Consider the following 13,741-nt stretch of genomic DNA (forward strand, 5'->3'; position numbering starts at 1 on the left):
AATGTCAGATAGAGCTATATATGGCCAGACTATGTGGGATCAAAGTTGCAAAAGGTCCAATGTTGAGGAGCCATGATACAATACACAATGTGAATAACTAATGACAATGCGCTACAATCCTTCCCAACCTTGACAACATATCTTCATGAGATGTAACATTTCTATCCTTCGCAGACTCTCCATAATCGCTGGCACAAGATAATGTCTTCCAAGGGTGGCCTGTGTCGGTTTGACCTGCCTTCGGCCCAAAGATGTGGAACAATGATATTTCAATGCCGTATTTCCACCATCTGCTAAGATGTGGTCATCAATTGCAAGGTGAGCGAGTGAATATATTACTCACAAACTCTCACCTCAGGCAGCACTTTTCGGTAGTATTACAGGTCTGTGAGACGGTGTTATTATGTTAGGATTAATAGGTCTAAGAGACCCAGGCTCGCCGATGTTCTAATTATAGCCACACCTTCCTTCCTTCAAAATCCTCCAGAATCCTCCCACAGCGCCTCCCTCGACCCTCCCACAGTGCCTCCCTCGACCCTCCCTACCCTCCCGGGACCCTCTGCATCATATTCCGGACCTCCTCTCAGGCTGTGAGTCACCTTGCATTCCTCGAAGATTTCATTGAGCCTCTGTATAGGGTTCAAGGATGATGGCTCGCTTACCAAATGCAGACCTCGTACCGTGCCTGACATGTTACTTGTATGTTCATTGTTCAGTGTTCACCCACTAAGTCCTTTTCCCTTTCCCATCAACTACATACTGAAACTCCCAATTCAAGCTCTGGGCCTGCTTCAAGAAAGTGGAAATCTCTAAAGTCCAGTGGTCCGGCACCTGTCAGTTGGTATGTCCATCTACATCATGGCACAGATCACGCTACTCGCCTTTGGCCTAGCAGAGCGCATGGGAAACTAGCAACAGATTGATGAGGATGGGGTGCTTTTGTAAGTTAAACCTCTCCACCACACAACATTGACCAGCTATTTTGTAGCCTCGTGAACCGCATCAAGTACATGACTTGTCTCATGTATACTAACCCATCCCTGCAGGACACATGCCCGCTACCACCAAGCAATTTGGTGCATGGATCAAGGATCTTCCTGCGATGCTCTCGGATTGTGACTGCTCGCACAGAGGGCACTGCAAAACGGCACAGAAACCCACAAGTCTTTCGAATTCAACAGCTCGACATACCACCAAGATCTTACCAAAGAGCTGAAGGAGATCTACGACCAGGAGATTTGGTGTGCAGGAAATGTTGTGCGGTCGCTGCGCCCCCCTTGAAGGTGAAACAGATCGCTACTCTCCCATTCCCTCTTTTGTCCATTGCACACGGTTCCTTATTTCATGTTCTACTTCCTATCCTCGAGCAGTATTATTCTCACATATCTTCTTCCCTGAACGCCTTCAAGACACTTATGTCTGCTCTGGTGCGATGAGATGACTTACCTCTTACACGAGTTCATCTCATCTCTTTCTCCATCAAAATCAGAAGCTAGTCCCACCCTCCTTGAGGATATTGAAACTATGCATCGCATCCTGAAGGAACTTGAAACCGTGCGGGTGTACGATCTACCAATTCTACCTGCCTTCCATGGATACAAACAATTATTTCTTAGTGAAGGAGCATTGGTGCAGTTGCGCGGTACGCCATCCCCAGTTTCCACATTATTGATGTCAGAATACAAAAAGCTAAGTGCTTTCGTTAATAATGTTGTTCAGATGTGCAACGCTGTGCAAGATATCGGGAGTATTGAGCAGTCTCTACATCTTGTTACATTCGTACGGTGTAAGATGTGGTCAGATATAAATGGGATGTTTTCTGCGCAAGTCTGGATTTATTCCTTGTTAACACAATCTGATATTTTATTGTTCTTTCATCAAGCAAACTGACTAGCGCGCTGCACAATCTTCAACGGCCGATACCTGTTGATTACCCTGCTACAAGTGTGCATGACCGCAAATCCTTTGTGTCTGCGATATTGCATGCGCAAGTGTTTCTAGTGGGTGACTATGTTCTGATCTAGGATGTTTTTGTGGTGAGTGCTGGGTCAACAATCAATGTTTTATGTTTTAGTCGGACTTTTATTCGTCACTTGATTGGCTGCTTAAGCCTCTCAAGAGTACCTCAGGAGGCTCGTGAGATGCTTGTGAGAGGCTTAAGGTAGGCACAGGTAGTACCTAGTGCCTTCTCAAACTGATCTCAGACATATGATTCACGTCGGATTCGCATTGGATTCACATGTCGTGTCGCATCACATGATCTTGTGTATTGGATTCTCAGATCAAGCAGGCTTCAGCACTTCAGCGCTTCAGCTCCAAGATGTTGATCAAGTCCCAGCATCCTTTGACCCTATCATTCCCCTGCTCAATTTCAATGATGAGCACGTTCTCATCTATGATGTGCCCGCAAAGCACACCGATTGGTCTAGGTAAGTTTTTAAATCTGTCTATGTGTATTCATTTCTGTTCATGCAGGCTTCATCTACAGCCGCTGTCATGGTCTGGATGACATGCTTGGCAACCACGCACAACCACACCCTCTGGTGGTAACCTGCATCACCTGCGTTCTAACAGCCCTCCAACATGCTAACACCAACACTGGGTAAGTCTATGTTCATCTGGATTGAGACAACCTATCTAATGTGCAAATCCATGAGTCTCGCCAGGGCTATGGACCCCGATGCTTGCCAATTGTGTGAAGGACCTCGATGCACTGCCTCCCATGACTCCATTGAGCACTACTGCTCCCATAACATCAGGAAGCCCAATTGCAAGGATGCATACAGACAGTGTCGTGATGGAGCACGCCAACATGGCTCCTTCATATAGAGGTTAGAGACGTCATGGTGCGTCGCATGCAGAGTATCGAAGGAGATTGGGGCACTGTAGCCATCAACCTTGTGTATGTGTACAGACAATAATGGTTCATCAATCACTGACCAACAACTTTGCATCAGTGTGCAAATCTTCCAGTCTATCATTATGGGTACCATGTTCTTCAAGCTGCCTGATGCAACCCCTGGTTACTTTTATCGTGGTGGTGTCCTGTTCTTGTGCGTATCTTGCTTCCAAAATTGTGTATTGGCATAACCTCTCCTCTGTGCTCTCTTCTTTGGTGCTTTGTCTTCCATGGCAGAAATCCCGGCTCTTTTCGCTTAGCGTCCAATTATGGTGTGTGATGTCATCTTGTGGGCTCCTTTCCCGATGCTGATGGTGCCATGGCCGATCCCACTCATGTAATACAGCGATCACAGCATGTCGATGCTCTCATTCAACTGTGTCCGTGCTTGTTGTTTTGTTGCGAGACCTCTCATACTCTCTTCCTGGCTCGTAAGTTTTTCATTGCTTTCTTTTCTTCTTTCTATTGACAACTATCATAGAGCTAAGCTGCCCACACCCTCCCGCATTCATTCTCTAGCACTGCCTGTCACCTTGCACCCTCTTGTACCTCTCTGCACTCACCGGCAGGTTCTGCAGCTGGCTTAGCAAGGATTAGTATGCTCTTTCATTCATGCGCTCGCAAAGGACCAGGGTCTCGATACTATTTAGGTACGTTGCGCATGTAGACTTGACTCTAGATGGGGAACTGATATATTCTTTGTCGGGCACTCAGCACTGTCCTCAGTCAGGTCCATCTGCTGTTTGAGTGTTCTTTATCAAAGTACGTCAGCCTTGCACTGAATATATTATGCCTCTATGCGAATGGAGTGGGGGTAAGTCCTGCCAGCTAGACCTCTCACCCCGTACATAAAGCAATTCACCAATTTTATAGGTCGATTCAGTGACGAATCCTATTGACTTCTGCTTACTCACTGCAAGGTGAAGTAGACTGCCCTGCATACTGGTTTTTACTTTATCCCTCCCATTGCTCTTCCCCGCACCTTGCTCACACGGACACCCACATATTCTCTCATGCGGATGCCCGCTTTTTTGCTCATGCAGATGCCTGCACTTTTGCTCATGCAGATGCCCGCAATCTTCCTCACACGGATGCCTGCAACATCGCTCACGCAGATGCCCGCTACATCGCTCACGCGGACGCCCTCAAGCTACTATCTCTTCTTTCCAACAGCGCTTTCCTCACCTCGAAGCATCACTCTGGGGCTTCTAATATTTGGGATCCGAGGTTCACTTTGCTGCGTCACTCTCACTCCTAACACCTGGGAATCGCAGCTCACCTCAGCTCTCTCTCGCACAGGTTGGGGCCGCCATCAGGGCTGGGTTGCCCCTTCGGGGCTTCCACCCAAAAAACTATCTGCTTAATAAAGCAAACATTTCCTTTCTTTATCGTTATTGCTACTAAGACCGCTTCATGACAGCAAATGCGAAGTTACTCACTGCCACATCAACACTCTCCTCATCCAAAGGTATGTTTCCCTCCCTGACTCATATACCACAAATCGAGCATGCTTCTTGCAGACTATCGCCATCAGAACAGCCCGCGATCCCTCCCTCTCAGCTGAACTCTATCTATGGTCCCCATATCCTTACCTAGTACGTCCTCCCTTCTCACTGATTCCACCCATGCCACTGAGCCCATCTTCGAATCTCATCAATTTGCTCCATCGCAATATCATGCCTCGTCGCTCAAAACGCCGATATATGAGACCTGAAGGCGAGTTCCTTCACATTACCTTCGTATCAGTGTCACGATCCTCAAGCTCTATCTACAGTCATCACCTTCAAGTCCCCTCCTGGTGCATTCCCATTGGCATATCCATAATCTTGACCCAGCAGAAGTCTCTGTCAATCCACGCAACCTGCCACAGCGTTCCTCCACCCTCATGATGGTTATGATGGATACCATGAGGATTATTGGCACCCGGTGAGCGGCGTGTATTATGGTGTTGGGGGGATATATCAACATGGACATGGGCGTGAGTATCCTAATCCTGGACAGTGGTGGACAAGCGCCTTAAGCTCACGAGCCTCATTTGTGACTGGTGCGTTTGGCTGTATCCATTGTGTTTAGTCCATCCGCCACATATATTGTATATCACCATGTACCTTTCGAGCCTCCGCATCTGACTTTACTGTCGTTGATTACCTTGTTCTTGTTGTTGTATTAGTCAATGCATGCTGTTGCGTCTGAATAACTTGTTTGTGCAATAAGAATGGGAGAGAAAAATAAAATAAAGCATTCAAAGCGGAATACAGAAGTATGGAAAACATATAGATTCAAGAGGCTCTACAACACATCCACTATCATACTCATCAACATCGCAGAACAAGTGGTGAGCATCTGGAGAAGGTGCTACGTTGAGGCTCTCCAGGAACATACCAGGAGGCTACCCTCACCCTCTGCCACGAGGGTCGGCATTTATCCTCTCGGGGGAGATCTACTCAGCCCTATAAAACTAGGGAGCAGCCTCCTGGAGGAGGGTGTCTCTCAGACCATATAATTCCTACATAATAATAGGGTCTGACATGACTACCAATTGGCAAGGTAAGACTAATCATAGACTCATTTCAACTAGGACTACAACTTTCATTAAGACACATAAGGATTTTACTGACTTTTATTTTTGCATTTTGACAAATTTGCCGATGTTTCATTTTCATTGTGCTTATATCTTGTTCAAATGACTACCAATTAACAAGGTGAGACTAGCCGTAGACTCATTTCAACTAGGACTACAACTTTCATTAAGACATGCAAGGATTTTATTCACTTCTAATTTTTGCATTTTTTAACAAATTTGCCAATGTTTCATTTTTATTTTGCTTATATCTTGCTCAAACAACTACCAATTGACAAGCCAAGACTAGCCATAGACTTGTCTCCACTAGGACTACAACTTTCATTAAGACATGGAACGAAAATAACAAAGTTGTGAAATATTTCACAAGTCCAGTAAATATGGTATATATATGATTTATAACTTAGAAGTATATGTGGTCTCATAGCCTAGTGGTTATGCTGCACTCGAAGTGTGCATGTTATCATGTGACCTTGTGTGCACATGGATGTTGAGAGTTCAAACCTGGCTAGGTGCATTTTTTATTTTTATTTTTTATTTTCATGTGAGCCATGATGAGCTGAGATTTCTGACCATCTGTCAATCTGATCAGCTGAGGTGTCTGATCAGCATGATAGTTTAGATGAAATGCATGTCTGAACAATTTGATGTTCTGACTGTCTGATGGAACTGATTGGTCTGATTTCAGATAACACATGTATGAAATCAGACAAAATCTGATGAGCTGCTTTGTTTGATTTGCCTGGTGGGCCTGCTATCAGACAACTCAGCCAAATCATGGAAAATCCAGGGTTCCTGATGACTATCGCAGTGCCATACACCAGTGCCTGCTAAGGTATGATCATCAGTTGCAAGGTGAGCAAGTCAATGTATCACTTATGAACTCTCCATAAATGCCAGCGCTAGGTCATATCTTCCAAGGGTAGGTTGTGTCGGTTTGAGCTGGCTTCGGCCCAAGGGTGCGCAGCAATTATCTTGCGATGCCATACTCCAGCGCCTGCTGAGGTGTGATCATCAGTTGCAAGGTGAGTGAATTCATGCACTTACCACAAACTCACCATGAATGCTGGCACCAGGCCATATCTTCCAAGGGTAGACTGTGTTGGTTTGAGCTCCCTTTGGCCTAAGGGGGGGAGTAATGATATTGTGTTACCATACTGCAGCAACCGCCGAGGTGTGATCATCGGTTGCAAGGTAAGTTAGTTAATATATTTCCCACAGACCCTCTATAAACGCCGGCGCCAGATAAGGCCTTTCAGTGTAGGCTGTGACCAAGCTGCCTTTTCTCAGGTGATTGCTTCTGCGCGTTAGCTTGGTTGTGAGAACAAAAATATGCTGGCATTAGGTTGTATTTGTATTTGCTACATATAAAGCACTTGAATGAAGACTACGTAGAGGCTACAACATTTAAAGCTGCAGTGTTTTTAGTCGCAAGGCGTTTGAGTTGAGTTTTCAACAAGGCACTGTTGGCGCTGATAGGCCGCTTGGCGGCAGAAGAAGTAGGGAAGACCTGACTGAATACATAGTAATAAGCTCGGCGAAATGGTGAAGGGTCACAACAATACCAATTCCACCACATTAGTAGCTCGTCAACTTCTTTAGATTCATCCGGGTCCTTGAAAAGGTCGAGGAGGCTGTGGTAAAACATCTCTGAGTCTGTAGATGTATTGGTTTGTGAAAACACGGAGGACGAGCTTAAAGCAAATCGGACCTTCAGTTGTGCATACATCAATACCATCGAGCTACAAAGATATGGTGTTGACGAACCTGTGTAGCAATATAAGCTATAGAGGCGATGGTGATGCAGTTCATGCCATGGAGGTGCGCATTCCCCGATCACGTGGCTTTTGGATCTTTGTCAACCGAGCTTGGGGATGTGAAGACATGCTTGTAAGCCTGAAAGTAATATAGTGAAGGACTGTGTGTAAATGAGTGCCCGCTTACACATGTCAGCAAGCGACTCCTTAGGAGACCACACCACAGGTCTTCAGCATCATAGGTATGGTTGGCATATAGGAAAACAGGCCATTGGTCTCCACAGACCATGATTTCACCACTGCAGAGATTCTCTCTCGTCCTGTTCGGTTTGTCAGGATTGCGGATGTGGGAAAATGAAAGCATACTCTGCGTCGTGCCAGTCCAACCCAGCGGGGCAAAGTAGTGACCCGGTAAGTTTGTGGTTGAATCCACAATTGATCTTTGAGTTCCTATGTAAAGGAGGCTGAATTGCAGCTCCTTTCAGGGAAATCTAATTGAGTATTGCAGACTTCAATGATTTGGTGTCGTCACCTCTCGCGCCTGATGCACCCTTGCCAATCTTGAAAATTGTAAGCATGAACTCTGGTGATGTAGAAAACAATGTACTAGTTCTCCAACGTGCAAAATTTCCTCTTCGGAACCATTCCTAAGTCATTCTAATAGGCCAGGATATGAGTCTAAGAGCTGTTCAAAGACGCGATGCTCTCATCATTCTCTACCAAACGAGTCAGTTCACATGCTAGCAGATAAAGATAAAGTCTTTTCACTCAGTGCAGAAATCTTCCAGAGGAATTTCTTTCATTTGTTCCAGTCTGAGGATGCCATTGGTAAGTAGAGAGGGATAGTTGCAGAGCGCAAACACCGTTCGACCAAAGTGGCGCCCGTGCGATATAAGAGGATCTGATGAAGAGCTGGGCGACAGGATGAGTCTGCTAAATCTGTCCTCAACAGTAGGAACTTATGCTTTCTTGCGGGGGCCCATTTGGAGGGCTGACGTAGCACGTTTGCTCGGGATGCTGGAATTGGTATTTTCAGTTGTCATGAGAGCTAGTGAGGAGCAAAAGATAGTTTGGGTTTCATAGGGGTGGGACTCAGCTTTTTATCTTCAGCACTGAGTCGTGGGATTTCAGGCAGAGGGCATACCTGATAATGCAGGCAGAGGGCGTACCGCTGGCTGTGGCGCTAGTGGCCAGCAGGGGCCCAGTAACAGATGGCCCACCGGGACCAAACGAACTTTCATCAAATCAATGGGAATGATTCAATGAACCTCATGCCTTCAAAAGGTGTCAGCAAATTAATGCGCTTGATAAAAGCTCCCTTGACATTACATTTTCTTGCATATTGCAACTAGAGAACACGGCCGCCTAAGTTCGAACCTAAAGATGCAACAATCCTTACGTCAAACTCAGACCTTCAATCTGTCTGGGAACATAATTACTCTGAATCTCCAGTAAATCCAATTGAACCTACTTGGAACAGTGCTTGCTAACTCTGTTCCTTAGAATCAAAATAGGAAGCAATGCCGATCAAAGGAGTGAACATGCAGGGCTTGCTGGCGTAGGGTGCGTGGACACCATTATTGTTGATTTGCGAAGTTTATTATGTACCAGAAAGGTGGAAGTCGAGAAGGACGCGTCTTCAACAGAGAACGAGAAGGCTCCCATTCATCTGCCAGAGCACAACCATGAGAGGCATGAAGAAGAGTCCATAGATAAGCTGAAGGGGCAACTGCGACTCACAGAATTGGGCTGCTCAAGACTTCAAGCACAGTACCAGATATACAGATTGCATTGGTTGGAGGAACATTATCGAGCGAGAATCTTGGAGGAATATGCGCTGGCTGGAATTAACACATATTCTTCTCGTCAGATTGAATGGGACGCCCCTTCTCCCATCCAAAGTATGTCAAAGGCAGTCTTTCCTCGAATAAACTGATTGGCTTACTCAGATGATAATGATGACGAGTTTGAAGACATAACGGGAGAACACCGACCATAGCATTACCATGAAAACTTCGTCACAGCGCAGAGCACGTCGGTGACCCCATCATTCTAGTGTCGTTTGTCCTTGTCATGGTGATGTAAAAGTATGATAATAAAAAGAAACATCTGTGCTCTGAAGAAAATAAGCAGGAGGCCCATCGCTAGTATAGAAATATGGTACAGCCGTGGTTTCTTTATGTCCATTTTATTGCTGGAAGATGCTGACCAAATGACGCCTGGGTAAGTAGGCTATCCATCATCAGGAAAATAGGTTGCGTCTGAATATATTTGACTGGGAGAAAGCTGCAGTCGTTAACTACTGGACGAGAGTGCTTGTACAGCACGTACAAGTACATTTGCCCATCGAAGTATATTCCACTCTAGATTTACGACACTCCGCTCAGGAAAACGTCCTTCAGAATATCCAGACAAGGATATCACTGGGGTCGCACCCTTGCCGGCCCTGGGCCATAACTGGCAAGCACCAAAATAAGTAACGAAGCTATCACAACACCAAGCATAATGAGGGATGCAATCATTAATGGTGCGGATGGCTTGAAGTCTGTGGCGACACCTGAGAGAAATCCGAGAATGGAACCCGTCACACTGCCAGTAATTCTGTGAGACACAAGTAATCATAATCAGAGTTTATTTACCTTAGTACGCAAAAAGAAGTTGGTATGCCTGTAATAGCAATAAACATCTTCGTCTTTTGTCACAAATAATATGACTGTAAGGTTAGTAAGGTTAGGTTTATGCTACAGAAAGATAATAGAAATCATACCACGAAGTCCATAGATCTCATTCTCTCGCCAAAGTGCTGCACCATCGTGCCCGCGAAAATACAGCTGACACCTAAAAGTAAAGAACAGGAACACAGAGTTTGGGAGGTCTCTGTCGCACCTAGGCCTGGAATAGCAAGAATGATGATGTCCATGGCCATAGAGACTCCTGCCTGTCAGAGCAAACATAAGTTGGGAGGTATTCTCATTCGCATGGTACTTACCAGAGTGACTTGACTTTTCGCTTGACTGCTGAAATCGTCGATAAATGAGTTCACTTCCACCCCGTTGAAGATACCATCAACAGAGGTACTCCTGATGCGACCAATTGTGATTGGCATGCACAGCATCATAGCTGCAGTATTACCCATAAAAACAAGGAGTTTACACGGCCTATGCTTCTCCTTCACTGCATGGCTTCGAATAAGCCGGGCTTCAGGTTGATTGTGGCGATTCAGAAACTGGTGGTGCCCTATGTGATTTTGTAAAACAATGTCATCTGATTATGAGAAAATGACATACGTATGATATACAATATTCTGCCTGTCAGAAGGGAAATCAGTATCCGAAAGCAGCTTTAGGTTCATGTACAACAGAACACGACACCAGTTTCCTCTATGACCTCATTGTCGGCAAGGCTTTCTGTTCCTCGAGTATTACAACGGTATACATAGGAGACATGAGCACATACCGATAGTAGCCAAATGTGTAGCAATCTGGTTCATCTGGTCAAGAGTCCAGAACATTGAAGCGGCAGAGGATTGACCTAAGGTTGTGGCTTCTGTTTTTTTTCTCAGATGATTCTGGCAGTCGCTGCAGCGGTATAGGACTTACCTCCGATATAGCAGACAACTTCTCTTCGTATGCGTCTCACTTGTGAGCCTTCCATTCAGAACTGATGCGGAAAAAATTCAAAGTGTTTCCTGCCGAGTAGTGAGAATGCTCGGTCAACCAGGATAACATCCTAGGGCAACCACTCACCAATATTGAGCCTCGAGTTCGAGTCCTGTGTAGTCAAAATCAAACTTGAGAAAGAGGAAGAAAAGCTAAATGTAACATACTCTTATGTCTCCATTCGCTTGGCTGGATATATTCTCTGAATAGTAATTCGCCATTCAAATGTTCTAGCCAAGCAATGATGTGCTGGTCAGGGACCACATAATAGTATTGAAATCGTTCTTCTCCCATGAAGATTGTTGGGAGAATGACCAGTGGCCACCCATCTTCGTTCATTGTGGCTCGCGATGCATCAATAAAATCCTCGAGACTGTGTAGATCCAGGTAACATCTAAGGTTCATCTGTGTAAACACATTCTAAATGTACATCATGTGAACACATCATTTATACAACCGGGAAACACTCACCTTTGCATTGTGATAATAGTAAGTACCACCTAACGGGTGAACCAGCTCCTGCCAATTCCCGTATGTTGTGGGCCTGTTGATAGCATTGAATTGAGACCTTCGAGTAACAAAGGCGACCTACCGGGGGTCATCGATTTCCTTTATATGGACCAAGCTATCTTCATATCCATTGTCTGCACTTGTGATATGCAGAAAATGTTATTCAACTGATAATTGAAGTATTAGCTATAGTCTAAAGGGTACTCACAGCATTACTACTTCAGCGTACCGTGGAAGTTGCGTCGGCCAGATACCAATACCACACCCAAGCAACTTGGCCACCTGTTGTTGAGAGCTTCCTACCTATAGTATGACAGTCGACTTCAATATAACTGTGCACGTCAAAACAATCCAGCGTACCATGTTTTTCCAGCTCATCAAGCGGTTGTTGCGTCGTGGTTGTGTGTATGATCCGGGCTGACTCCGACTCGGACTCATCTTTGTGCATTACCAATCACTTGCTATTACCTCTTTTGGCTATGAAGAATTTATTGGCGCACTACTAGTAGTACTAGTACTAACTAGCACGGAAGTTTTGTACTACTAGTAGACACTTTTCTAAGATGTGAGCTGACTAAAAATATGAGGATATTGATAGGGCTTCCTGCAGATCGGGGATGAAAGCCTTTGCACATAAAAGTGTAACCCTCTTCCGTCCGCCATGTTCTTCATCGAATCTATTAACCTCAGGCTATTGACACGCCCATTGAAATATGTTGTTCCAATGAACATTGTGACCGTGTCCCCCGCGATACTTCACAAGATGGTGTGTGGGTTGGCGTAGGATATTGGTCTCTAACGTGCCCGGCAGTACAAGAGCCTTGGTCAATTCTCCACAGGAAGTTGACTTTGAATATCGATTTATCCTTGCAGAACGGACATGTGATACAAAAACCTGAACCTCCAGATGAGCAGCAAAACCCACCAAGCAGACATGAAGCAGAAACATACATGTTGCCCAATATACTTGATGTTTTCGATCTTGATACTTGTCCTCTCTGGTGCGGCTTTCATATTGATGAAAATTGGCAAATAGCTAGTGTGTGAGTGATTAGGCCTGATGCATAGATTCAACCGCATGCCATCGCAGAACTGAGTAGTTACTGGAGAGCCTAATTCATTGTTGCGTGATGTTAAGGTCTACACATGATTTTACAAGGTAGGTGATACATACACAAGCATATAAAGATACATGTGCCCAGCCTGGCACTGAAATCCTGACTAAGACTGTAAGGGCCATTACCATAAATGTTCAGAAGAGCTATCGTCCAATGATTTGGCATTGATGTACTCCTTGTAGTGACAGACATCCTCGGGTAGAAGTGGCGGAGGATTTGGACATGGTAATGATGATGACAAAGCTGCAGGGGTATCAATACCTGAAGAGAATACGAGCGATTACACCTACCATTGTCAGAGAAGTTGGATGCAGGCGCGTTTTCGATGGCCAGTTCATAAACTTCCACCTCAGCTTTGGCCTGATTCATCCTTGCCTGCAAGTAAAGTAGTTCCGAACTGGTATTGCACTGGTGAGAATTGTAACCATCAATATCAAGGTACATTGCCATCAGTCCAGCCTGAGCGCATAGCTCTGCTTTGCGTGCCTCATTCAACGCATCTTGAATGCCAGGAGGGACCCATGTGCTCAACAGGCAGAATGAGGGGTCAATGGGCTTAAATGAGACAGTGAGCACAGCCAGGCAGAACATATCAATGATAATACTGACATTCACTATGACCAAGGTTCGACATTCTAGGTGCATAACGGTAAATTGGTGAATAACTGAAGAAGTCAAAGCGTTCGGGTACAATTGACATTTGAATAATGGAAGCCTTTTAGCTGGGGTGAGGTCGACATGTTGTGTCCTGAGCCAACCTTCGCACTTCTTTTTCACAGCTGTCAAATAGGCTACTGCAGCTGTTGAATAGGGAGGAGCAGGTCTAGCAATGCATCTCAGGATTGCTGAGAGAGGGCTGAAATTGTGCGCGATTGGAGCTGCAACACCATACATTGCTAGGTAGTAAGATGTTAGATCACTCATTCACATGCTAAAGTAAATGAATCTTACACATGATCCGTCACTGCTGCACGCAATCGATAGCCTGGCTGCACAGAGATACTTCCAGTTGACATCTATTACTCTTCTCTTCCATGAAAGCTCGCTCTATGACCCCACACATTGTACTATCCCCAATAGTACTTCACAATGATTCCTCCCTCTGCGCCTCCAATAAATGTTCCCCAACTACTTGCCAAATATCACCAAGATAAACTCGGCCTTTCAACAAGAAGTAAAGCAAATATAATTCAGTCCAGACCTGCATCGAAAACCTT

At 45.2% G+C, this 13,741-nt stretch overlaps 3 protein-coding genes across 3 annotated transcripts; 1 reads left to right on the forward strand and 2 right to left on the reverse strand.

Moving 5' to 3' along the window:
• Positions 1-298: 298 nt before the first annotated feature.
• On the forward strand, positions 299-4,157 carry F5147DRAFT_658820 (uncharacterized protein; the record flags this gene model as incomplete). The annotated part of the gene is made up of 22 exons (XM_041434500.1): positions 299-318; positions 359-383; positions 488-590; positions 638-699; positions 779-841; positions 913-941; positions 989-1,076; positions 1,132-1,241; positions 1,543-1,642; positions 1,720-1,796; positions 1,883-2,000; positions 2,025-2,036; positions 2,075-2,120; positions 2,282-2,429; positions 2,489-2,546; positions 2,575-2,602; positions 2,667-2,831; positions 2,915-3,053; positions 3,137-3,171; positions 3,469-3,549; positions 3,614-3,661; positions 3,967-4,157. 22 exons carry the CDS (start codon positions 299-301, stop codon positions 4,155-4,157), a joined length of 1,746 nt encoding a protein of 581 aa, XP_041285404.1.
• Positions 4,158-6,867: 2,710 nt separating this feature from the next.
• F5147DRAFT_748483 (uncharacterized protein) lies at positions 6,868-9,692 on the reverse strand (the record flags this gene model as incomplete). The annotated part of the gene is made up of 8 exons (XM_041440071.1): positions 6,868-6,994; positions 7,046-7,191; positions 7,248-7,264; positions 7,427-7,557; positions 7,604-7,728; positions 7,845-7,884; positions 8,006-8,149; positions 9,679-9,692. The coding sequence occupies 8 exons, from the start codon at positions 9,690-9,692 to the stop codon at positions 6,868-6,870; spliced, it is 744 nt and encodes a 247-aa protein (XP_041285405.1).
• A 2,405-nt stretch (positions 9,693-12,097) lies between these two features.
• On the reverse strand, positions 12,098-13,418 carry F5147DRAFT_658824 (uncharacterized protein; the record flags this gene model as incomplete). Its single annotated transcript, XM_041434501.1, has 5 exons — positions 12,098-12,253; positions 12,358-12,442; positions 12,650-12,785; positions 12,815-13,079; positions 13,134-13,418. The coding sequence occupies 5 exons, from the start codon at positions 13,416-13,418 to the stop codon at positions 12,098-12,100; spliced, it is 927 nt and encodes a 308-aa protein (XP_041285406.1).
• Between the last annotated feature and the right edge of the window lie 323 nt (positions 13,419-13,741).

This window comes from Suillus discolor, assembly GCF_016758755.1.
Source record: "Suillus discolor strain FC423 chromosome Unknown F5147scaffold_126, whole genome shotgun sequence".
In the NCBI taxonomy this organism is placed as follows: domain Eukaryota; kingdom Fungi; phylum Basidiomycota; class Agaricomycetes; order Boletales; family Suillaceae; genus Suillus; species Suillus discolor.